At 42.0% G+C, this 23,130-nt stretch overlaps 1 protein-coding gene across 1 annotated transcript in view; it reads left to right on the top strand.

Annotated features, from left to right (window-relative positions):
- The window catches only part of abcc2 (ATP-binding cassette, sub-family C (CFTR/MRP), member 2), a 45,443-nt gene that overhangs the window by 1,773 nt on the left and 20,540 nt on the right, over positions 1-23,130 (top strand). The window contains exons 2-27 of the mRNA XM_048269355.1: positions 214-387; positions 629-769; positions 864-1,004; positions 1,107-1,229; positions 1,327-1,382; positions 2,206-2,437; positions 2,591-2,772; positions 5,335-5,512; positions 5,778-6,032; positions 6,475-6,540; positions 8,318-8,455; positions 9,009-9,155; positions 9,680-9,764; positions 9,977-10,043; positions 11,921-12,047; positions 13,375-13,551; positions 13,757-13,924; positions 14,410-14,587; positions 15,119-15,263; positions 20,494-20,596; positions 20,855-21,074; positions 21,324-21,478; positions 22,022-22,177; positions 22,464-22,663; positions 22,780-22,906; positions 23,029-23,130. Coding sequence (XP_048125312.1) covers positions 214-387; positions 629-769; positions 864-1,004; positions 1,107-1,229; positions 1,327-1,382; positions 2,206-2,437; positions 2,591-2,772; positions 5,335-5,512; positions 5,778-6,032; positions 6,475-6,540; positions 8,318-8,455; positions 9,009-9,155; positions 9,680-9,764; positions 9,977-10,043; positions 11,921-12,047; positions 13,375-13,551; positions 13,757-13,924; positions 14,410-14,587; positions 15,119-15,263; positions 20,494-20,596; positions 20,855-21,074; positions 21,324-21,478; positions 22,022-22,177; positions 22,464-22,663; positions 22,780-22,906; positions 23,029-23,130 — 3,843 coding nt within the window. The remainder of the gene's footprint in view (positions 1-213; positions 388-628; positions 770-863; positions 1,005-1,106; positions 1,230-1,326; positions 1,383-2,205; positions 2,438-2,590; positions 2,773-5,334; positions 5,513-5,777; positions 6,033-6,474; positions 6,541-8,317; positions 8,456-9,008; positions 9,156-9,679; positions 9,765-9,976; positions 10,044-11,920; positions 12,048-13,374; positions 13,552-13,756; positions 13,925-14,409; positions 14,588-15,118; positions 15,264-20,493; positions 20,597-20,854; positions 21,075-21,323; positions 21,479-22,021; positions 22,178-22,463; positions 22,664-22,779; positions 22,907-23,028) is intronic.

Raw genomic sequence — 23,130 nt, 5'->3', positions numbered from 1 at the left:
AAATCACACACAAATCTTACACAAATGGGATGGTTTTAATGTTTAGTTCTTGTCCGTTATCTTATTCATGCTTTGTCCAAGATACATGTCATGGCAGACTAGTTTTTTCCTCTAATCACTTGAGAGTCACATCACATTAAAACTCTAGTTAGCAGCTCAACGGGGGTTACGAGCTCAGTCTGAAGCTCTGTGGCCTGTGTACTTCCCCCTCAGAATGCCTCCGTCCTGGACCGGCCTGATCCAGACCTGCCTGTGTGTGTGGAGCAGACGGTTCTAGTGTGGATCCCGCTGGGGTTCCTGTGGCTTTGCAGTCCATGGCACCTGGTAGCACTCTTCAGGGGCAAAGCCCCCAAAAGACCCCTATCCAAGCTGTATATCTGCAAACAGGTAACAGGACTGTGTTTTGGGATACCCATGTGTCTTCCCATGGGTACATGAACGTTATTTTTGCTTGGCCTATTTTTACTACATGTCTTTTATCATTCTTTTTGTTTTTTATTTTGACGAGTTGATCAGTTTAATCAGTTACATTTTAAGTTTCATTTACTATTTTTAGTAGGCTACTTTGGTTTTAGATCAGGATCATTGGTCATCCTGTGTGTGCTTTTGTGGTGAAATTTCTGTACAGATCCTGACGGGACTCTTGTTTCTTACGGCTGTGGCTGGGCTTGCCGTCACTCTTGGTGAGGATTTTGGACCCAACGGTGACTCCACAACTAAGAATGCAGCAGTCTTCTACACCAACCCTGTGCTGTTTGCTGTCTCTTGGGTAAGCCAGTCGAGACAAAGCAGAATAGCAGAATAGGCTACCATGTTAGTATTATTCTGTAACAGAGCTACAGTGTTGATGCGTTTGCTTCTAGATCCTGGTGATGCTTTGCCACGAGGGCGTGAGACGGAAACGGACTGCCGTCGACTCCAGCTCGCTCTTCCTCTTCTGGGCCCTGCTGGTGGTCTGTGAAATCTTCGCCTTCCAGACACTCCTTCGGAAAGCCCTGCAAGAGGTGAGGGGGATCAAGAACAAAACACAGCAGCCCTAAACAGACCATCATACCACCCGTCAATCCACAGGCACACCTTTAATGTGGTTGTTTGTCTCTTTGCAGGGGGAAATCTCAGATCTTCCACGCTTTTGTTTGTTCTACATAGCCTTTGGGCTGCAGGTCATATCCCTCGTTATCTCTGGCATCGCTGATGTACCACCTGAAGTAAAGAAGACAGTCAAGAAGGTAGGGTTTTGATCTACAGCAACATTATGAGGTATTGTGTGCACCAACTACATTTCTCTTATTACCAAATCTGTTGTGTCCATCTCTTATCCTGTAGAATCCAGAGACAGGAGCCGCATATATTAGCAGAATCACATTTAACTGGTTTAACAGGTAAGAGGCCTAGTGAAGACTTGATGTAATGTCGGTTGAACAATGTCGGTTGTTCCTTCACTCAATACAGTACCATACAATATGAAACGTACAGCTATTTAAAAAGTGCAAAGCATGTTTTATCAAAAGAGGATATAGGATAGACTATGAAATGTGCATGGAGTTGAGAGAAATTAGTAAAACAAGTTTTTGGAACTGAATTAGAATACAAATATTAAACTATAGCCTGGTTTATTTGCACCCATATTTCCCTCAAGAGTTATACAACAGATTGTACATACCATCAGTACAGTGTAAACATGAGCAATGTTCGAACACGTATATATACTCTTTTGATCCCATGAGGTAAATTTGGTCTCTGCATTTATACCAATCCGTGAATTATTGAAACACACTCAGCACACAGTGAACACACAGTGAGGTGAAGCACACACTAATCCCGGCGCAGTGAGCTGCCTGCAACAACAGCGGCGCTCAGGGTGCAGTGAGGGGTTAGGTGCCTTGCTCAAGGGCACTTCAGCCGTGCCTACTGGTCGGGGTTCGAACCGGCAAACCTCCAGTTACAAGTTCGAAGCGCTAACCAGTAGGCCACGGCTGCCCCATTGGTAAACTCCTCAGGGCCCTTTGTACAGAAGTGGGTAAAGAAGAGAATAGATCAAAGTAATTCCAAACCTGCACATAAAGTTTATTCAGAAAACAAAACCAAGTCTTTTGTCAGCTGTACAAGCAAGGTGCTGCTGAGTTTGAAACAGCAAGACATACATTTCCTCCTGTCTTCCTACCCACATAGTTAGTAATACCCAATGGCTGTCTTGTTCTATAGCATGGTTTTCAAAGGCTACAAGAGGCCCCTGGTTCAGGAAGACCTGTGGGATTTGAATAACAAAGATTCCACCTGCTACATCTACGAGCAGTTTGAGAAAGTGATGAACGATGAGCTAGTCAAAGCCCGACACAGGTTTCAGAAACAGCTCAAGAAGGTGAAAGCCAAACAGAAAGAGGGTCCTCATCAAAATGGCCTTTCAAAAGGTGTCAGCCAGGATGTTCTAGTGATGGTAAGACCGCTAATCTGCAAATTTAGCTCATAAGTTTCAGACAACCACCACCATAGCAGAGGTAATCACAGGTATATACTCCTTAAAGTAAAAAACATCTGACGAGTGAACTTCTTGTTCTGTTTTTTTTTCTTTTCTTTTCTTCCGACCCAGGAGGAGAAAGGTAACAGTAAAGACAAGAAGAAAAAAGAGAAAAAGAAAGATGATGAAGTGTTACATCCGAATTCATGGCTTATACAGTCCATTGTCGGGTCATTCAAATGGCCGCTCATCGAGTCTGCTTTCTTTAAACTACTATACGACCTTCTGGCCTTTGTCAGCCCTCAACTGCTCAAGTAAGTCACACATGTGCTAGCATTAGCTAGCAACTCGCTTGAGTTGAGAGTGTAGAGGGCGCGGCTCTGCTGCTGACCCCGAATTTTCACCTGTGTTTGTTTCTGCTCAACAACTTGAGTGAACCAAAACAACCTGGAAACTGTATATAACAAGCTTAGTGGAATGCATCTTATATTTTATCATGTGGTATGGTAACCTAAACATCCAAAGGAGGAACAAACTGCAGAGAATAGTGAGCCTCAAAAATTATAGGGAAGCCACAAAGGCACTTAAACAGTATTTATGAGGAACGCCTTACAAACAAAGCTGAGAAAAATTATTAGTAACCCCTCTCATCCACTACACAGCAAATTTGAAATCCTACCCTCAGGGAGGCGTTTTAGAGTAGGCCTACCAACAGCAAATAGAAACATCTTTAAGAAATCCTTTGTCCCCAATGCTGTGAAGATGCTAAATAACACTGAAAACCGTAGGCTACATAAAAATGGAATGTAGGGTGAGACAGACTTCAGAGTTGCAGGTTTTATGCACAGCAAGCATTTTTAGTAGGCTATCTATTTATTTATTTACATTACATTACATTACATTACATTTGGCTGACGCTTTTTAACCAAAGCGACTAACAACATGGTAAACAGTAAGTTTTAGAACAATTCTCACAATTTTAGGACAGTTTCAAAAAACATTAGAGTACAGTAAGAATAAGTCATTCGGTGAGTGCTGTTTTTAGCAGTTACTTGTCAGTTTAAAACGGCTGGTGAGTGCTAGGATCAGTAAGACTTGTTGTAAGTGTTGCTATGAGAGTAGATGTTCTCTAAAGAGCTGGGTCTTCAGGAGTTTTTGAAAGTGGAAAAGGATGTCCCTGCCCTTGTAGGAACTGGCAGTGTGTTCCAACGAGGAACAACAGATGAGAAAAAGTTTGGATTGGCTTGAGCGCACCGGTGGTAGAGCTAGGCGTGGATTCGATCAGAGGAGCATGGCAGCGGTCTGGAGGTAGTGTAAGTCTGTATGAGGGCATTCAAGTAGGTGGGAGCAGAACCGGAGACTACTTTGTAGGCAAAGCGTTAGAGACTTGAATTTGATCGCGGGCCGCCATAGGTAGCCAGTGTAGCTGGATGAGCAGCGGGTAACATGTGCCCTTTGGGTTGGTTGTAGACCAGGCGCCCGCTCTGGATCATCTGAAGTGGTTTCACTGGCGCAGGCTGGGAGACCTGTCAGGAGGGCATTGCAGTAGTCGAAGTCGCGGAGATGACTATTGCCTGAACCAGAAGTTGGGTAGCATCTTGAGTCAAGTAAGTCCTGATTTTTCCGTATGTTGTAGAGTGCGAAAACGGCATGACCGGCTTAACTGAGGCAACATGATCTGAGAAGTTTAGTTGGTTGTCGAGAACAACTCCTAGATTTCTTGCAGTCCTGGTCGGGTGAAACAGACAGGGAGTCAAATTTGATGTTGATGTCGCGGGTGTATGGTAGGTTTAGCTGGGATGACCAGCAGTTCAGTCTTTGAGAGGTTCAGCTGGAGGTGGTGTGCCTTCATCCATGTAGCTATGTCTGAAAGGCAATCTGAGATCCGTGCTGAAACCAGGGGGTCGCCAGGTGGAAAGGACAGATAGAGCTGTGTGTCGCCTGCATAGCAGTGGTATGAGAAGCCAGGCGAACGGATAATCTGTCCCAAGGAGGTGGTGTAGATAGCAAAAGAGGAGGGGGCCCAGCACTGAGCCCTGGGGACCCCTGTGGTGAGATGGTGAGGTGCGGATAGCTGACCAAGCCATGATAATGCTAAACGAAGCGTCCTGTGAGGTAGGATTCAAACCAGGAGAGAGCAGAACCGAGATTCCCATGTCAGCGAGTATAGAGAGAAGGATAATGGGTGATTAACCGTGTCAAAGGCAGCCGATAAGTCAAGCAGAATGAGTACTGATGACCGATGGTCGCCCTGGCTTCTTTTAAGGCTTCTGTTACAGACAGCAGAGCCGTTTTTGGGTAGAGGGCGCTTTTGAACCCAGACTGATTTGGATCCAGAAGGTTGTTCTGTGAAAGGAAGTCAGAGACCTGTTTGGAGACTGCTCGTTCAATGCCTTTGGATAGGAAATATTTATTGATTACTTTTTTAAATGCAACCTTTGTATTGTCATTTTCCATGAAATGTATTGTCTGTATTGTCCGTCTTGCCGTCTTGGCTATGTACTGTTTTTAATGTCCTGTCTGCCTTGTATTCTTGTATTCGAAGAAAAATGTTCACATCTGTGGATAATTAAGTTTTCGTATTCGTATTCGTATGTGCTAAATGTCACACCTAAATGGTTCTCAGAAGACTTCAGTTCAAAAGTGTTTTGTATGGCTGTTCTTATGAAAGTTTATGTTGGTTGCACAAAGTGAACCTAGGCTTTGTTTGCATGCCATCATGAGTCAATGAATATCCTGGTCACATTTTGTGCATTTTAAATAAATGATTGACTCAGCACCTGATAGTTCATTGTAAAAGTGAATATGTAGAGCATTTTTACATTTGACTGTACAGACACAAATAGTCAGTAAAATGACTAGTGTTTACTTCCCAGGCTGATGATCACCTTTACCCAAGACACAAGCATCTACACATGGAATGGCTACCTGTATGCCATTTTGTTGCTGGTGGTGGCTGCCGTGCAGTCCATCTTCCTCCAGCAGTACTTCCAGCGCTGCTTTGTGCTGGGCATGAAAGTTCGCACGGCACTAATGGCAGCCGTTTACAAGAAGGTACATCCTATCATCTTTTCCTGTCTTTTAATATTAACCCTCTATCCCCTTCTCCCTCCCTCCTTCCTTATTCAGCTTGTAACCTTTCATTTCTAAGAGGTAATTAAAATAACAGGCAATAATAGGTAATTTTTTCCTTATCCTTCGAGATGACACAGTGATGACTATCTTTAATCACATTAGAGGTATTTGGCCTTCACACTCTTGTCTCCCTGTGTACAACAGCGCTCAAATTTTTGCATTAACTCCGACACTTGTCTCCCAGGCCCTAATTGTGTCTAATGACTCACGTCAAGAGTCGACGGTGGGCGAGACAGTCAACCTGATGTCGGCAGATGCCCAGCGTTTCAACGACGTCACCAACTTCATCCACCTGCTGTGGTCGTGCCCTCTGCAGATCGCTCTCTCCATCTACTTCCTGTGGCAGGAGATGGGCCCATCTGTGCTGGCTGGCCTGGGGGTCATGGTTCTTATGGCTCCCATCAACGGCTTACTGGCCACCAAATCCAGGGACTTCCAGGTAGCTGTCCGTCAAAGTTGTCTCCAAGCTTGTCACAGAGATGAGGACTCTTTTGAAAGATTGTAAACAAGATTTAAGACCACAGGATTTTCCTTCAGCAGCTGTTCATGAATCTCACACCAATTAGTGATTAAAAAGTATAATTTAGCTAAGATTGCTGTAATTAGATGTTTTGAATTGAAGCAGGTGCAGCTTTCCCCCCCTATTTTTTCCCCTTAGACCATTTATTTTACACTGTGATGCAAGCCGTCAAACACTGCCTCTTAGTTCAGACGATCTTCTGTGTTTGTCTGAATGTGATCACTTCAGCTGCTCTATGTCCATGTTCATTTGTCCGTGACTTGTCCAGCATGCTGCAATTGTCAGTGAGAATGACTTTATTGGTAAAGCCTGACATGATGTTATTGTAGTAATCACATTTACAACTCTGTGTCTCCTTCAGACTAAAAACATGAAGCTGAAGGACAAACGCCTGAAAATTATGAATGAAATCCTGAATGGTATCAAGGTAAGAAAAACAATCCTTTAAACATCTACACTAAAATACTAAAATAGTTGCTTTTTAAAAATCTTTTACATGATAAAACTGCTTGAGCAGTATTCTCTACCTCTATTGGACTACATACCCTTCTGAACCCCTGAGGTACATTAAGTTCAGAGGACATGGGGAGAATATGAGAACACACACACGCATTCATGAACACACGCAAACGCACACATAAACACACACACACACACACACACACACACACACACATACATACACAAACACACGCACGCACACACTCATTTACATACACAAAAGTTGCAAGAGTAGGGGATGGAGTAGGATATGAGACAAATTGACAAGCGTGATTTATTTTTGCGGAGAGAATGTGCAGGACTGAGCGGCAGTCATATTTTGTACCGCTTTCCAGTACATCTAGTTTGTTTTCATACCTTAGTGAAAAAGAAAGGCATGAACTACTGCTGAAAGTTTGCAGATACTATGATTAACTTAAAGGGGAATTCCAGAGGTAAAAGCAAGCAAATTGCCTGACTTTGTGTTCCGTAAGCGTCAAATCAGTGTGGACGCGTTCAACTTATTCCAGTGATGTGTAGATCTGGCTGAACGTATTTGTATTGTAAGATTCAGCTAGATCTCCGCAGGGCTGCAAGATCAAACTTGCCCACTGATTTGATGCTACCAGAACACAAAGTCAGGCAATTTGCTTCCTTCAGAAACAGGTCTTATTATAACCTCTCTGTACACTTTCAAAGTTTACAATACTTCGGTCTGTCTGACCACACCTCACCACACACAGAAGTGTAATGATATTTTGAGCATTGTCAGTGATATAAAATAGCATTTGTTTTTTGACGTGCTAGCTTGTCCCTTAGCTTTCACTATAAGCCATGTCATTATTAATGCAAAAAACAGTCTTGCTCAAAACTCCACCAATTAACGTAATTTTGTAAATTTAACTAAACTACCGAAAATAGACCCTGGGATGCTTTAACTCTGGAATTCCCCTTTAAAGAAATTTAATATAAATTGATAAATGCCTCTGTTACCTTTTGTAATTTTAGATTTCCTCGAGAGGCCAATAATTGGGAGCAATGTGTTTGTATTAAAAATATTTATTTCTTTTCTTGTTTCTCAGAACAAATTCTTCATTGTTTTTATTGTTTCATTCAATAAATCACCAAAGGATGATTTATTATTCCTGTATTTAGTCAACTTTACCAAGGGTACCAATAATTCTGAAGGGTACTGTACGTTTTTGTCACCCTCAATGGTCAAGGCCTTTACAACACATGTCACTGTATTATGGTGATTTTAGAATTAGTTCAATTGGTACACATTTCCTTTTGAACTGGATTTAAAATCAGGAAATTTTTTGTTAATGTTTGTTTATCGTGTTGCAATTATTAGTACTTTTTTCTAGCAACCTTGACCTACTCCATGATGTTGTACTCTAAGAGTGATTTGAATGTTGCTAATGAGCTTCACATGCCTGGAAACATGTTTAGTTTAGATTCTATCCCTTTAGATCCAAAGATACACCACTTTTTAATTTTGCGCATGGAAATTTCATATCAGAGGTCAATGACTTACCTCAAAAGTCAAACTGACAATGGATCCACATCTTAAATCAAAGCATCAAGTCAAGAACAAACCTTAAAGAAGGGTTGTTTTCATTTTGTGCACAATTTTAATTCTTAACAGCTTCACTACACATACCTTTTGTAACCCTTTCCCTCCAAATCTCTCTCTCTCTTCCCCACTCGCTGTCCTTTTGAAGATTTTGAAGCTGTACGCCTGGGAGCCATCTTTCGAGGCCATCATCCTTGCTATTCGAGAGCAGGAACTGAAGCTGATGAAGAAGATTGCGTACTTCTCTTCCATCTCCACCTTCATTTTTGCCACCGCCCCAGCTCTAGTAAGTGTACATGTAAATCAGGTTTATAGGCCAAGTATACTTGTGTATACAAGGAATTTGGTCCCTGCATTCATCCCATCCATGAATTAGTGAACACACAGAGCACACAGTGAACACAGTGAACACACAGTGTGAGGTGATCCACACACTAACCCGGAGCAGTGAGCTGCCTTGCTATAACGGCGCTCGGGGAGCAATGAGGGGTTAGGTGCCTTGCTCAAGGGCACTTCAGCCGTGGATGTGGGCATGGGAAAGCAGTGCTCAACCACTTCCCCCGCCCACATTTTTCCTACTGGGTCGGGGATCGAACCGGCAACCCTTCGGTTACAAGCCCGAACCCCTAACCAGTAGGCCACGGCTGCCCATCGTGAAATTTAACTATATAAGAATAACTTTATCAGTTTGTCCCTGAACTTTTCTATAGCTGTGTATTTTGTTGGTTTTGTTTCAAGTGTTGTTTTGTTTTCAATATCTTTATTGCTTATATACGTTTCTCAATTTCAAGGGGTCAGATTGCTAGTTCTGTACTGTGCTTTTGTGTTTATCATTCTAGGTTTCCATGGCAACATTTGCTGTTTTTGTTTCGGTTGATTCAGCCAACATCCTGGATGCTGAGAAAGCTTTCACTTCCATATCACTTTTTAACATCCTTCGATTTCCTCTAGCCATGCTGCCCATGCTCATTGCCGCTATGGTCCAGGTACGGAACTATTCATCCACACACTAACAACTGACACACACCACAACCACAAAGCAAGATCTGGTCTGAAAGCAGGTACGTGAATACACCTTGTGGTGCAACCTGGACACATCGTCAGTGATGCTCCCGGGGTCATAGGGTGTTTCGGGTCTTACATCAGACACCCTCACCCGGGCGACCCAGCCGGAGGTGATCAGGCTCCGACGTGTGTCCAGGTAGCGCACTACGCCACGTGTCCCCCCTCTTTATCCAGAGCCACCATGAAGCCTTTTCAGCAGCTTCCAGGATGTTCTTGATGGCTCTTTGCCTGTGAAGTCCGCAAATCCCTAAGAGTCCCAGGATCCGGTGTAAAGACTGGCCTGCGAAGCCCCTGCAGCCCACTTCAACAGGCTCACTTTAACAACTGACACACACCACAACCACAAAGCAAGATCTGGTCTAAAAGTAATATATGAAGGCTAAACAAAATGTTAGTGCCTTAATAACATGATATACTCACACATTTACATGAACTTTTTCTGCAGGTTACCGTATCTAAAAAACGTTTGGAGAAGTTCCTAAGCGGAGACGACCTTGACAGCAACACCGTCCACCATGACCCAAGCTTCAGTATGTACACAAAGATGTGGCACATTGCCTTTCCATATGCATTCACAAGATTATGATTTATAAGCTATAAAAATGGACAGCTCATAGAAAATCTCTGCTAAGAAATGTCACAGGGTTAAATATCATTTGCAATCTTCGAAACAATTGATTTAGCCGGCTACTGATGCTCACATACATTATTTCATGAATCTCTACTTTTATCTGTTTTTTAGGCAGCGCAATCGCTGTTTCAGACGGTACCTTCTCTTGGGGAAAGGAGAATGAGCCTACCCTGAAGAAGTGAGTCCTCTGCTTTAATTCTGCATTCTGCCATCCACCCTCACTGTGTGTAACATTTGCCGTATTTATCTTAAAACAGTCCACTTAGATGATGACAAAGCATAAAAAGTTGTTTGAAAATAGGCTATATATTTTTGTTCAGGCTCATAAATCAAAACTAAAATGAATCCCATCAACCAAACAGCATGCTAGTTTGACCAATAGATGGCACTCTGTATTGCACATACTGCATAGCAGGTGTATACATAAGAAATGAGATCCTTTTCTAGACATTTGCTTTGTTTGATCTGTGAAGGAGGTACACATTTCATTATCAGCCATTGTTATTGGTGCCCACTGACCCACCCAACCACTCTAACAACCTAGCTAGGGGAGGCACTGACTGCATTCAAGCTGGGCTGCTTTGATGCTTTACGCTAAAGGTCAATCAGTGATTGTCAGACATGGAGTGGGGTGCCTTTGGAGAATTGTGTTGATTGTAAGCAAACAAACAAATAAACAAGTAAAATAAGCAAAGTTAAAAACCAATCTCTTGAAATGTGTGCTACCCTTAGTAATCAGGATCAGCTAATTCAGAATATTTTATAATATATTTCTTTCACTAATTCATACTGTGGGTGCTTCGGCTAACTGTGAATGCCTCCATTTATGTTGATGACAACCTTAACAAAGTCTAAACCTAACTCTAAACCTTTCAAAATGTCTGCCCCTCATCATTGACATACAATAGGCTAATTAACGTAGGCTAATATTATTTTGCCAATAATGTGATAAGTTATTACATTATTAGTTGGTTATTATGTTATTGGCTAGGTTAAAAAAAAACTTTGAAAATGTAACATCTGTCAATTTATGTAATAACACACTGATATCACTTTATTTAAGGTTTATTTACTGAATATAAAGTGTCACCATGGCACTGTACTTAGCTCTTTCAAATAACTGCTTGAAAACATGACCATACAAACACCCCTACACTCTCTCTCTTGGAGATAGGATTATTTATTATGACTGCCGCTAGCATTGCAGTCATAATAATAATCTCTAGGTATGGTGAAGGGTATGTGATGATGTGGGGCTATTTTAATTATTTTAACTCCAAAGGCCATGGGAACTTAATCAGGATGCATATTATAGTGGATCCATGAAATAACTAGCCTTTAAAAATAAAAAAATTGTCTGTGTCTATGGGAATTTAACATAGGGTTCCTTACTTGTATTACCTGTATTTTAAGGAATAACATTTATTTACGATACATGATTCATTCACAAAGAAAATTGGCATCCTTTAAGGTTCGATTTTTCCTCATTTTTTAATTAAGACATTAAGATCAATTTCCAAAAGATTTTAGATCTAGGTGTCTTAACTTATGCACAGCACGGGTTGTGCCATGGAAGTGTTCTATGGGTTGCTATAGACTCCCATAGCGGAAGAAAGAAAAATCATCATCATCATCATAACAATAAGAATAGAAAGAAAAAGTAGAAATACTATGGGTGCCTTCGCTGCCTGGCCTCCAATAAGGTGATTATTGCATTATCGGATGCAGTTATTACATTTTTACATTTTTTTTAACCCAGTAGCAATTTTGTCTCATTGTGTTTGTCAAGAACATACTGTTCTGGAGTCTTTGTTTAATGTTAAACTTTTAAACTTAGAATAAGGTATAGTATCTGTATAGACATACAGTGGTCACACCTGTACTGATAAAATTATAACTTCATGGGAACTACAAATTGATGTAAAAGAAACATTATTGTGTGTAAAAACAAATTATTTAGATCTGAGTCATTGTAAACAAAAATGTCTACAGGTGGCCTCATGCTAGGAAATGGTCTTTCAAAATATGAATGTCTTTCTTCCTCTTCCCTTCCAGTGTATCTCTGGATGTAAAGCCTGGTAGGCTAGTTGCCGTGGTTGGAGCCGTAGGGACAGGGAAATCCTCCTTGCTGTCTGCGTTACTTGGAGAAATGCATAGTAGCACAGCTTCCATTAACATGAAGGTAACCACAGAGCGAGAGACTTGGCAGTTACTGACACATGATTGCAAGAGCACAATGTTGACATGGCTGATAAAGCTAAAGGGCATTAAGTAGCTCATCAACAATTGATTTTGCAGTTTGCAGCCCTTGCCACTTAATCTACTAAACCCCTCTTCTACTGCACTTTTCCCCCCCCAACTTCCTTGTATCCTTGTCAAGTCAAGTTTATTTATATAGCACATTTCATTCACAGAGGTCATTCAATGTGCTTTACATAAACAAAACCAAACAATAATAACAAATAAAAGCATAGAAGGGCAATATAGTCAAAGAATAGTTAAAAGGTAAAGATCATAATAAAAAGAAAACATAAAACATAAAAAGAAAACACAAGGTAAAATCATTTAAAAATAAAGAATAATTAGTAAGCAAAAACAAAGGCAAAAGTAGTAAAAAAAGTAATAAAAGACAAGGTAGAATAATTATCATATTCAGAATTTGTAACTCGGCACAGTTAGCAGAAAGCATCTGAGAACAGTTTGGTCTTAAGTCTAGATTTAAAACTGGCTACAGTTGGGGCCTTTTTGATGTCATCCGAAAGTTGGTTCCACAGCTGAGAGCGCATAGCAGCTAAAAGCTGCTTCACCATGTTTAGTTCTAACTGTAGGTTTTACTAGCAGGTTTTTCACCTGGGACCTGAGAGGACGAGAAGGTGTGTACTGCTGAAGCATGTCTGACAAGTATTTAGGTCCTGCTCCATTTACTGATTTATAAACAAGCAATAGTGCTTTAAAGTCATTCTGTGACTTACTGGAAGCCAGTGCAAGGACTTAAGAATTGGAGTAATGTGGTCAGTTCTTTTAGTTTTTGTTCACCTGAAGCTGTTTAATAGTCTTTTTAGGAAGGCCTGTGAACAGTCCATTGCAGTAATCAACCCTGCTGGAGATAAATGCATGAATGAGTTTTTCTAAGTCATGTTTTGACATCAGCCCTCTGAGTTTGGCAATATTTTTGAGGTGGTAAAAAGCTGATTTAGTTATCACTGTCAATTAATACACCAAGATTTTGAACAGTATCCTTTGCCTTCAACCCTTATGTGTCAGTGATTTGTTCTATACACTGACACATAGCTTCAAGAGGACCATAGTCGTTTGGTGATAGAGCTAAGTCAATTTGTGTGTCATCTGCATAGCTATGATATGAAATCAAATTATTTTGAATGATTTGTCCAAGTGGGATCTTGTATCCTTGATTACTTAATGAGGGGTGCTTCCATTTTCACACTACTGCTGTCTGCTTACATTATGACATTTCTTACCATACCCCCTTTCTCTCTCTCCCTCTGTAGGGCTCAGTGGCCTACGTTCCCCAGCAGGCCTGGATCCAGAATGCCACGCTGAAGGACAACATCCTGTTTGGCTCCGAGCTGGAGGAGAGCAGGTACCAGAGTGTGGTCGACGCCTGCGCCCTGAAGCCCGACCTGGAGCTGTTGGCAGGTGGAGATGAGACGGAGATTGGGGAGAAGGTGACATTTTTGATTCTCTCTCTCTCTCTCAGCTTACGTAACCATTATGATGTCTTTACATAAATGTGTTTACTTAAAACTTCAATGTCAAAGGGCAGGAGAGGTCAGACTCTTTGTGCAATTTTATGGACACTCATTGTAGAGTCATTGTTGCAGGGGAATTGCATGATGTCCTCTAAGCATTTCTCTTATTTCTGTGTGACAGGGCATTAACCTGAGTGGAGGCCAGAAGCAGCGAGTGAGCCTGGCCAGAGCCACCTACAACAACGCCGACACCTACCTGCTGGATGACCCTCTGTCAGCCGTCGACTCACATGTCGCCAAGCACCTCTTTGAGAGGGTCATCGGGCCAAATGGACTCCTAAAAGATAAGGTGAGTTATTGCTTTCTGCACAGTGTATACCCCACAGCATATTAAGCACAATACTTGCTCCATATGAGTTCATCTATATGCGTTAATATCTCATGGTGAATGACACACACCAATGACACAGAGTGTTTTCGTCTTAGTCCTGTATGGCATAGTACTAATATCTGCCTTAATGCATCAATCAAAACAGCTTTCTCTGTACTATGTGAAGTGTTTTTAAGAGAGAGAGAGAGAACCTTCTCCACAATACTAATCTCAGTCTCCACTCTTATCCTTGCTTCTACATTCTTTTGTTATATGTAGCAAGGGGCTTTGTTTTGCCATGGTTCAGTGGAACATATAATGAATTCAGACCAATATTACTCCCCCACTCATGTCAGCTGCTCTTTTTCACCCGGCTTTCCTTATCACTGTATCCCCTTAGAATTTGAGTGCTCTCGAGGTGGGATGCATCACTAAAAAAAGTCAGCATGATTTTGTTTCTGCAGACCAGGATCCTGGTGACTCACGGCATTAGTTTCCTGCCTTATGTTGATGAGATCATAGTGCTGGTGGACGGCCTGGTATCAGAAGTGGGGACTTACGAGAGCCTGAAGGCCAGTGGAGAGGCCTTCTCTGAATTTCTGTCCACGTATGCCAAAGATGAGAGCAAGAAGTCCACAGAGGGTGAGTCCCATTAACTTTGTTTTCTAGTTCAATATGCATTTTTAGGGTCCAGTGGCTGCCATAAAATAAAGATGCATTTTGATAAATATCAGCAAAACTGACAGAGATTGGGCTCTATCAAACGACTAAATTAATAAAATAGTTTTATAATGTTCATCAGAGGAGCACCTCACAACTAGAATAAAATGAGGATAGGCTAGCATATCATGTACATTGTATGATGAGGTAATAACAAGGGGCTTATATCTAGGATTATATCTAGTTGCCTACTTTTGATCTCTTTCTTTCCACCCAAGTTTGCTTCCTGTTATATCCCTAGGGTTATATTTTATTAAGTATTCACTATCAATTAAAAATCAAATGTAACAGAAGGGGCACAAATCCCTTTTCATGTACTCTTTGACTCATTCTCTTTGACTCATTATCAAATGTAAATTTCAACTATAATTGAGTCTTTTTCAACATTTTGGCTGTCTTTTTAGAGTGTATGTACCTTACCTGCATGTGTGCACCTGTGTGTCCTATAATCAGATGAACCTTCAGATGTGGAGGTGGACATGGTCTCTGAAGCTCAGGACCCCCAACCAGACATTTCCCCTGAAGATGTGGTGTCTGTGACCCTGAAGAGGGAAAACAGTCTGCGGCACAGCCAGAGACATGCTCAGCGCCATGGCAGGTTGGTTTTACACACACACACACACACACACACACACACACACACACACAAACACAAACACAAACACAGACACACACACACACACACACACACACACACACACACACACACACACATACTGCGGAGGCAACCTAGCACTTGCAGAAGCAAAGCAAAAACATGCACCGTGGATGCTGTTTGTATATCCGCCATGCTGTACTTCAACAAACAATGCGACAGCATTCCGCCTCCTACAAGCTCACTACCTCTCATTGAAACTGGAGTATTTACTGCATGTATGAATAACTCCCAGCTCCACAATTTTGGCTGGTGAGGTCATGCCTGAACACTCAACTCTGTTTGAGATTCAGTGCTAATTGCACAGACATTGTCCGGTCATGTGTGAAAAGGGCTAAATTGCCTCTGTATGTCTTCTATACGCCCACCCATTCTCCCATACCCTCTTCATCACACACACAAACACACTCACACACAATCTCAAAAACAAAAAATACTTAATATACAATTATTATTTGCCACCAAAACAGCCCCGTGAAACTATGCTAGGATAAAGTTTCTAAGTTCTTCATGTTGATGCGAGGTCATGTTTTGACACGCATGAAGACTATAGGTCATAAAATGAAGAAAAAACGTTCAGATGTGTTCAGTACTGTAACACCCATTCAGCAAGCACAGCCCTCTCTGTCCCGTCAGCTGCGTCCATTACGGCCACTCCAGTCCTGCTGCACTTCACCAGAGTACTAATCACCTGTCACCTGTTAACTAATTAACCGCAGGCTTTATAAAAACTCTGTTTTACTTCCCACTGCGTGAGGTATTGTTTGTTCTGAACGTACTGAGCCTTGTTAGAAAACGTATTGTTAAACCACATTGAATGATTATTGACCTTGTGTGCCCTGACTATGATTCTTGGATTCGTGATTTTGGATTGTTTGCCTCTGTACTACTACTCTGTCCTATTGTGTTTTGACTTGGATTTCATACCTAGATTTTGCTACTGGACTTGCCCTCTGATTTTGTCAAAGTAAAGAAACTGTTTGGGGTCACTTAGAAATTGCCATTCCACTCCAATATAGTCAGAATACCACACCTACCATAATCACGGCAGAAGTTTTCAGATTACAGAATCAGAATCAGCTTTATTGGCCAGGTTTGCGTAAACAAACAAGAAATTTTACTCTGGTTAATCAGGGTAGCTGAGAAGTTAAAAAATATCCTCTCGGACAATGATCCTGCAACAGTTTGGAAAGGCCTGCAACAGGTCACGAATTACAAGAGACCATCCCCCCCATCCTGCTGAAAATCCCAGACTGGCTGATGACTTCTACTGCAGGTTTGAAAAGCACCCATTTTCAGACCCCTCACGCACAATAGGTTTCCCCCCACCTGCGTTAACAATCTGCGAGAAGGATGTGTGCCGGTGTTACATGGCAACTGGCACCCATGTTAACTGGCTGCGTCATCTTCAACAGATGTGGCCACTTGCAGATTTAAGTATAAGTATATATACTTTTTTGATCCCGTGAGGGAAATTTGGTCTCTGCATTTAACCCAATCCGTGAATTAGTGAAACACACAGTGAGGTGAAGCACACACTAATCCCAGCGCAGTAAGCTGCCTGCAACCACAGCTGCACTCGGGGAGCAGTGAGGGGTTGCTCAAGGGCACTTCAGCCGTGGCCCACTGGTCGGGGCTCGAACCGGCAACCCTCCGGTTACAAGTCCAGAGTGCTAACCAGTGGGCCACGGCTGCCCCACATGGATTTGTCACTTTCTGATGGAAACTGGAGACGAACAAATACAAATATGCATGACATATTTAAATGTTAAAATTGTCTGTAGTACGTTACATGCACTGGACCATAAATATGCCACCAAAAAAATAAATACCTACATAGCCTAATAACACCTGGGTATCGAACCTGCCTCCTAAATGAAACTTACATGATAACCATTCATCTACGTACTTGCGCCACGAACCAGCTGACAAATCACAGTGAAATTTACTTGAGTTTGGCTATACAATTAAAAGAAGTCCGCTGATAAATGTTATTATGATTGTAGCAAGTTAACACGGCTGATCGTGGTATATGGCTACCGTGTTGTCTCGTTACAGCAGTTGCCCAAGCCAGTACTGTAGGTCTTCAAAGTATCATGGTCAAGTTTTCAAATGTTGACTGCTGGTCAGCCTCTCTATGGCCACCTAGTCTATCTGTAGCCTAAATTGAGGAAGCATTGATGGTCTAAAAATAAATAAATAATAATAGTAAAAAACTGTGAGGGGCGAGGATTGAACCCCATGTCGACTGGCGTGAAATAGTAATGTGTAGGCATTAACCTGTTGCACCACCGGAGAAGCACCAGTTTGTAAATTGAGAAATAAAATATGGACACGTTGTAGACTTCTCCTGCCCATTGCAGGTGCGTTTCAATGCCTGTGTTTCATGAACTGAATTCTTAAAAGAATAGGCTGGACAAAAGGATACACAATTAGGCAACACATTTTTATTTGATTTATTTGCTGGCGTTCATTTGCCTCTACAGACACTTCAGGTAGGAGTGGCCACAGCCTGGTAAAGCTAGCCATGATACTTTGAAGGCCTACTAAATGGCTTGGGTAAGTAGCAGGATAACATGTTAGCCAGATAACATGATCAGCTATGTTAACTTGTTACGATGATAATAACATTAGCTGACTTCTTTTAATCGTACAACTCAGGTCGGTTTCTGTATGTGCCGTCAGCTGGTTTGTGGCACAAGCAGGTAGACGTCTGGTTATCAAGCACACAGTTCAATAGTGGTTCGATACCCACGTGGAGTTAATTTATGCTATTTAGATGTTTGTTTTTTGGGTGGCATATTCATGGTCCAGTGCATGTAGTTCTACAGACAATTTTTACATTTAAACATGTCATGCATATTTGTGTCTCTAGTTTATATCAGAAAGTGACAAATCTGTAAGCAGCCGCATCTGTCAAAGACTTGTCATCAATCGTGAAACGTCATCAACACAGCCAGTTAACAAGGGAGCCAGTTGCCATGTAACACTGGCTCTTTTAGAAGCAGAAGATCAAGAAGACTCCAGTCCCTGGAGCTGTGTGAAGTGCCCTCCTGCTTCAAATGCTCCACCATCATCCCAGTCCCCAAAAAATCCTGCATCACAGGATAAATGACTACAGGCCCGTTGCCCTGACATCTGTGGTCATGAAATCCTTTGAAAGGCTGGTGTGGAGCCATCTGAAGGACATAACAGGACCCCTGCTGGACCCCCTGCAGTTTGCCTACAGGGTCAAGTCAAGTCAAGCCAAGTCAAGTCAAGAAGAGTGCAAAAGGGTTCTCCAATGTTTTCTCAGTTAGCCTTTTAAATATCAGAATGTGCCTTTGGAACATTGGATGAATGGTTGCTGATAATGGGCAATGTAGATATTGCATTAAAAATCATCCATTTCTTTCTACAAAGGTCGAGAACCCTTTTGCAATTATGTAAGCACATAATGTAATCTGAAAATTGCTGCCCTGATTTAAAAAAAACAATGCAACTGATCTCAGCTGGTATTCTGCTTATTCTATAATGGAGTAGAATGGAAAGTTCTAAGTCACCCCAAACTTTTTTTTTTAAGTATATTTTTTTGGGCTTTTATGCGTTTTTTAATGCGACAGGATAGTGGAGAGTGACAGGAAGTGAGTGGGAGAGAGAGTCGGGGTGGGATCCGGAAAGGTCCACGGGGCGGGAATCGAACCCGTGTCACCGGCATACGGTGCAGGTGCCCCAGCCAGTTGCGCCACGGCTGGGGCCGTGACCCCAAACTTTTGACCGGTAGTGTACAGTGTTTGCCCAGCTTAGAAAAAGCAGACTGTATGTTCCCCCAATATAGAGTTCCAAGGTTGATAAGAAATGGCAACATGTAGGGCCATGTAAACATGAAAAGGGGGTGCCTGCTATCAGCATTAAATGAAGGGCCTACCACAGAAACAAACTGTGTTGCTGATGATTGTCACTGTCATCAAAAACAGCCTGTGACGGCGTGAGACTGCCAACAGCTCCTGCTATGATGATCAACAGTGCAAAGCTAGTTTCTGAGTGAATGCTCGCCTAAGATCAGTTTACAGTCTACTGCCCTCTGAAATGGTCATGGAGTGTTATGTACCTGCGAGTTGTTAAAGGTTGTGTAAATTTCATTAAGCGTCCTTGAAAACCTTTGAAATTTTAGGGAAAATGGAACCCCTTTAGATAACTAATCATATTAGGTCGTTCAGTCTTAAAGGCAAACTATGCAGGGTTTTTAGCTTAATATGCAAGTTTTTTTATCTTAATTTACCTTCATTTAACAGCTTCAGAGTCATTGGAATGGTTATATGACTTTTTTCGGGTTGAATGGTGGCCGTGTCGCTTCCCCCTAGCGCCTGTGAGCGGAAAAACCACCTTTGCAACTGTGGGCCAACTGGCCGACGGCCTCAGTGTCAGGAAGTATAACGAGTGTAACAAATTGCTTTACTGCATTCAAATACACATACACTCCAGGCACCGGCTAGAAAAAGGTAGCGATGGAGTTTCTCAGACTTTCATCATGACAGAGCCAGCGAAAAAGAAGCAAAAACCGAGAAAACAGTAAGGAAATTGTCAATACTGCATAGTTTACCTTTAAGGGGAACATCTATATTCTTCTTTGTGTCCTGTTTTTGGGTCCAAATTTTAAAAAATTGGGTCCAAATTGGGACCCAGGTTAAAATATCCTAAAATATTCTTCCGCAGAGGCAAATTGTAAAGAAAGCATCAAATTTACATTTCAATGTAATGCACTCTGTAGGTTAGGGGGTCAGGTGGTTAAGCCACTCCCTAAGTTGCCACACCCCTGGGCGCATTGTTTAAAAAATAAACGTGCAAAATAAGGAATTAAACTTTGCGTCGGGTGGAAAACGAGTTTTACGCCATGCGCCAGGGTGCAAAATACAGCCTGTTATGTTTAAAGATGACAGTAGCCCCCTTAGTATATTTTTGGTTGAATTAGCTAGCCTAGCATCGGCCATTAAAGTGAATGGGGTGGTACTTCCTCACCTGCTCCAGTTCCATATCGCCACCTTCCTAAAATAATGACATAAGTAATTTTTTTTCAGGTTTTTCAGATGACTTATGCCATTATTTTAGGAAGGTGACGAGATAATAGCTCTATTGTATATAGGTTGTTTCTGGGTGTAATTTAATGCTCTTCTCTAATGTGTATGTTTCTCAGCATCCGGTTGAGGAAAAACAGCTCTGTTAAAGCTAAAAAGACCTCGGATGAGGCCAAAAAAGGCCAGAGATTGATTGAGAAAGAAACCATGGAAACTGGAACGGTATGTTGTTATCCCCTACATTGTGATGTGAATTGAAACAAGGAATATGATTGAAGTGCATGCCATAGTGGAATAAAAAACTGGAATAAATTTAAAATATGAAAATAAACTCTTTACATAATACTTTTTTTTTCACTTTTTAATTTTTGGTCTCTCTCGATCTGTTCTGGGTTCACACACACATTTTACATAGTTTCTCACTACAAACTGACCTCACCAACTGAACTCTCTGCCCTGGTTTCTCTAATCTCCAAACAGGTGAAATTTTCAGTCTACCTGCAGTACTTGCGGGCCATGGGCTGGTGCTTCTCCTTCTTGGTCTTTCTGATGTACTTCATCCAGAACATCGCTTTCATTGGCTCCAACCTGTGGCTGAGTGCATGGACCAATGACGCAGTGACGTACTTCAACCAGACGTACCCTGCCAGTGTGAGAGACATGAGAGTGTGGGTCTTCGGTGCTCTTGGAGTGGCACAGGGTACAGTACACTTTAGGGTGCAAGAGAGCGTTAATTATAAACAAAGTATAGCGCTGTATGCTGAAGAGTCATTTTAGACTACTATGCAGCTACAGTATACAACTCTTTATCAGCTTTCTTGATTAATTCAGATTTACTCTGTATTATCCTGCTGTATCTGAATTCCTCTTTATCACCTTTTCATCTACCAAGATGATGTGCCCCAAACAGCCCTCTGACCTCTGCGGCTTTGCTGTGATTTTCCACTAGGGATCTTCATCTTTCTGGGCACTCTCCTGCTGGCAGACGGATCAGTGTCGGCGTCGCGGATCCTACACACGCGCCTGCTGGTCAACGTGTTGCGTGTGCCCATGGTGTTCTTCGACACCACACCGTCTGGCAGAGTGGTCAACCGGTTTGCCAAGGTAGAAGAAGAGAGAGAGAGAGAGAGAGAGAGAGAGATGTGTTTGGGGACACTTCCCATGGGGATTCTAAGGTGTGACGGTATCTGGACCCCTGAAATCCTGATGGACCCTGCGTGCACGACAGTACTAAGCTGACTGTGATGTGCAAAGTAATGATTATAGTGTCAAGTGCAAGATAAAACAGATTTTTTAAACTGGGCACTTGTAGGTATTTATATGCATTTTGAAAAAGGTAATTAACCTTAATTACAATGCTACACTAATGATGGTGTTGAGGGGGTGTTAATTAAGATGATGCTATAATAATTATTTTTACACTATTTTTATACTTACAATTATCATAATTAAAAAATTAAATATTTCCATCTTCAGTCTTATCCCCATCATGAGGCAGCCTGAGCATGATCATTCAGAGTGTCTACAGATTGATAGTTTTCTGATCCTCAGTTACATCACCACCCAGCACAGGGTGTTAGACACGTTGTCTACTCTCTGTAAAGTCTGGTTCTCTCTCCACCTCCAACCCCAACCCCTCCCCTTCAGGATATGTTCACGGTGGACGAAATGATCCCCATGTCCTTCCGCTCCTGGATCCTTTGCCTGCTGGGGGTGATTGGCACCCTGTTTGTGATCTGTCTGGCCACCCCGATTTTTCTAGCAGTCATCGTGCCTCTGTCTGTCGTCTATTACTTTGTGCAGGTGAAGTGAGGACCTCACTCAGTCCCATCTCTACGCTGTAATTCAAAATGGCAATATAGCACTATAGCCTCTCTGAGCCTTATTAAGAGATTTCCTTTTGTTCACAATTTGAATGACTTTAAAAATGTACACCCACACACAGGGCTTGCTAGGTGGTTGTTTTCTTGTGATAAGGCTTGGGGGTTAATGCGAATAGAAATTGTATGGCTTATGCAAGACTGTCTGTGTGCAAGTGAATAACACCAAAATTGAAGACTGAAAGTCTCCATTGTTGCATATTCCACAGAGGTTTTATGTGGCAACGTCTAGGCAGCTCAGGCGTCTGGACTCTGTTTCCCGCTCACCCATCTACTCCCACTTTGGGGAGACTGTGGCCGGCCTGTCCGTCATCAGGGCTTACGGCCACCAGGAGCGATTCTTGAAACACAACGAGAAAACCATGGACGAGAACCTCAAGAGCGTCTATCCATGGATAGTCTCCAACAGGTTGGAAAATGCAGTTTCTTTTGACTTATACTGACATTCTTGAGATGTGTGTCTGATGATTTGCCCATATGTAGATTAACTGTTGGTGGTGTGCACTTTCTGTTGAAACACTGCAGGTGGCTAGCCATTCGACTGGAGTTTCTGGGAAATTTGGTGGTGTTTTTCGCTGCATTGTTTGCAGTGCTGGCACGAGAGTCACTGAGCAGTGGACTGGTTGGACTGTCCATCTCCTATGCTTTGAATGTATGTTATTTCCTCTAATTACTCCCTTAGATAACCATGCACTACAGTTCTTTCATTGTCTGATATAGTCCTACAATTGTTATTTAATGATTTCCTGTACCTATTCCCTTGCATATTCATAGGTGACTCAGACCTTAAATTGGTTGGTGAGAATGACCTCCGAACTCGAAACCAATATTGTTGCAGTGGAGAGAGTGAGCGAATACACCGAGATCGAAAATGAG

This window comes from Alosa alosa, chromosome 18 (genome assembly GCF_017589495.1).
Source record: "Alosa alosa isolate M-15738 ecotype Scorff River chromosome 18, AALO_Geno_1.1, whole genome shotgun sequence".
NCBI classification, from domain to species: Eukaryota; Metazoa; Chordata; class Actinopteri; order Clupeiformes; family Clupeidae; genus Alosa; species Alosa alosa.
Note: the sequence above shows the minus strand (reverse complement) of the source record. Positions and strands in the feature narration are given on the sequence as shown.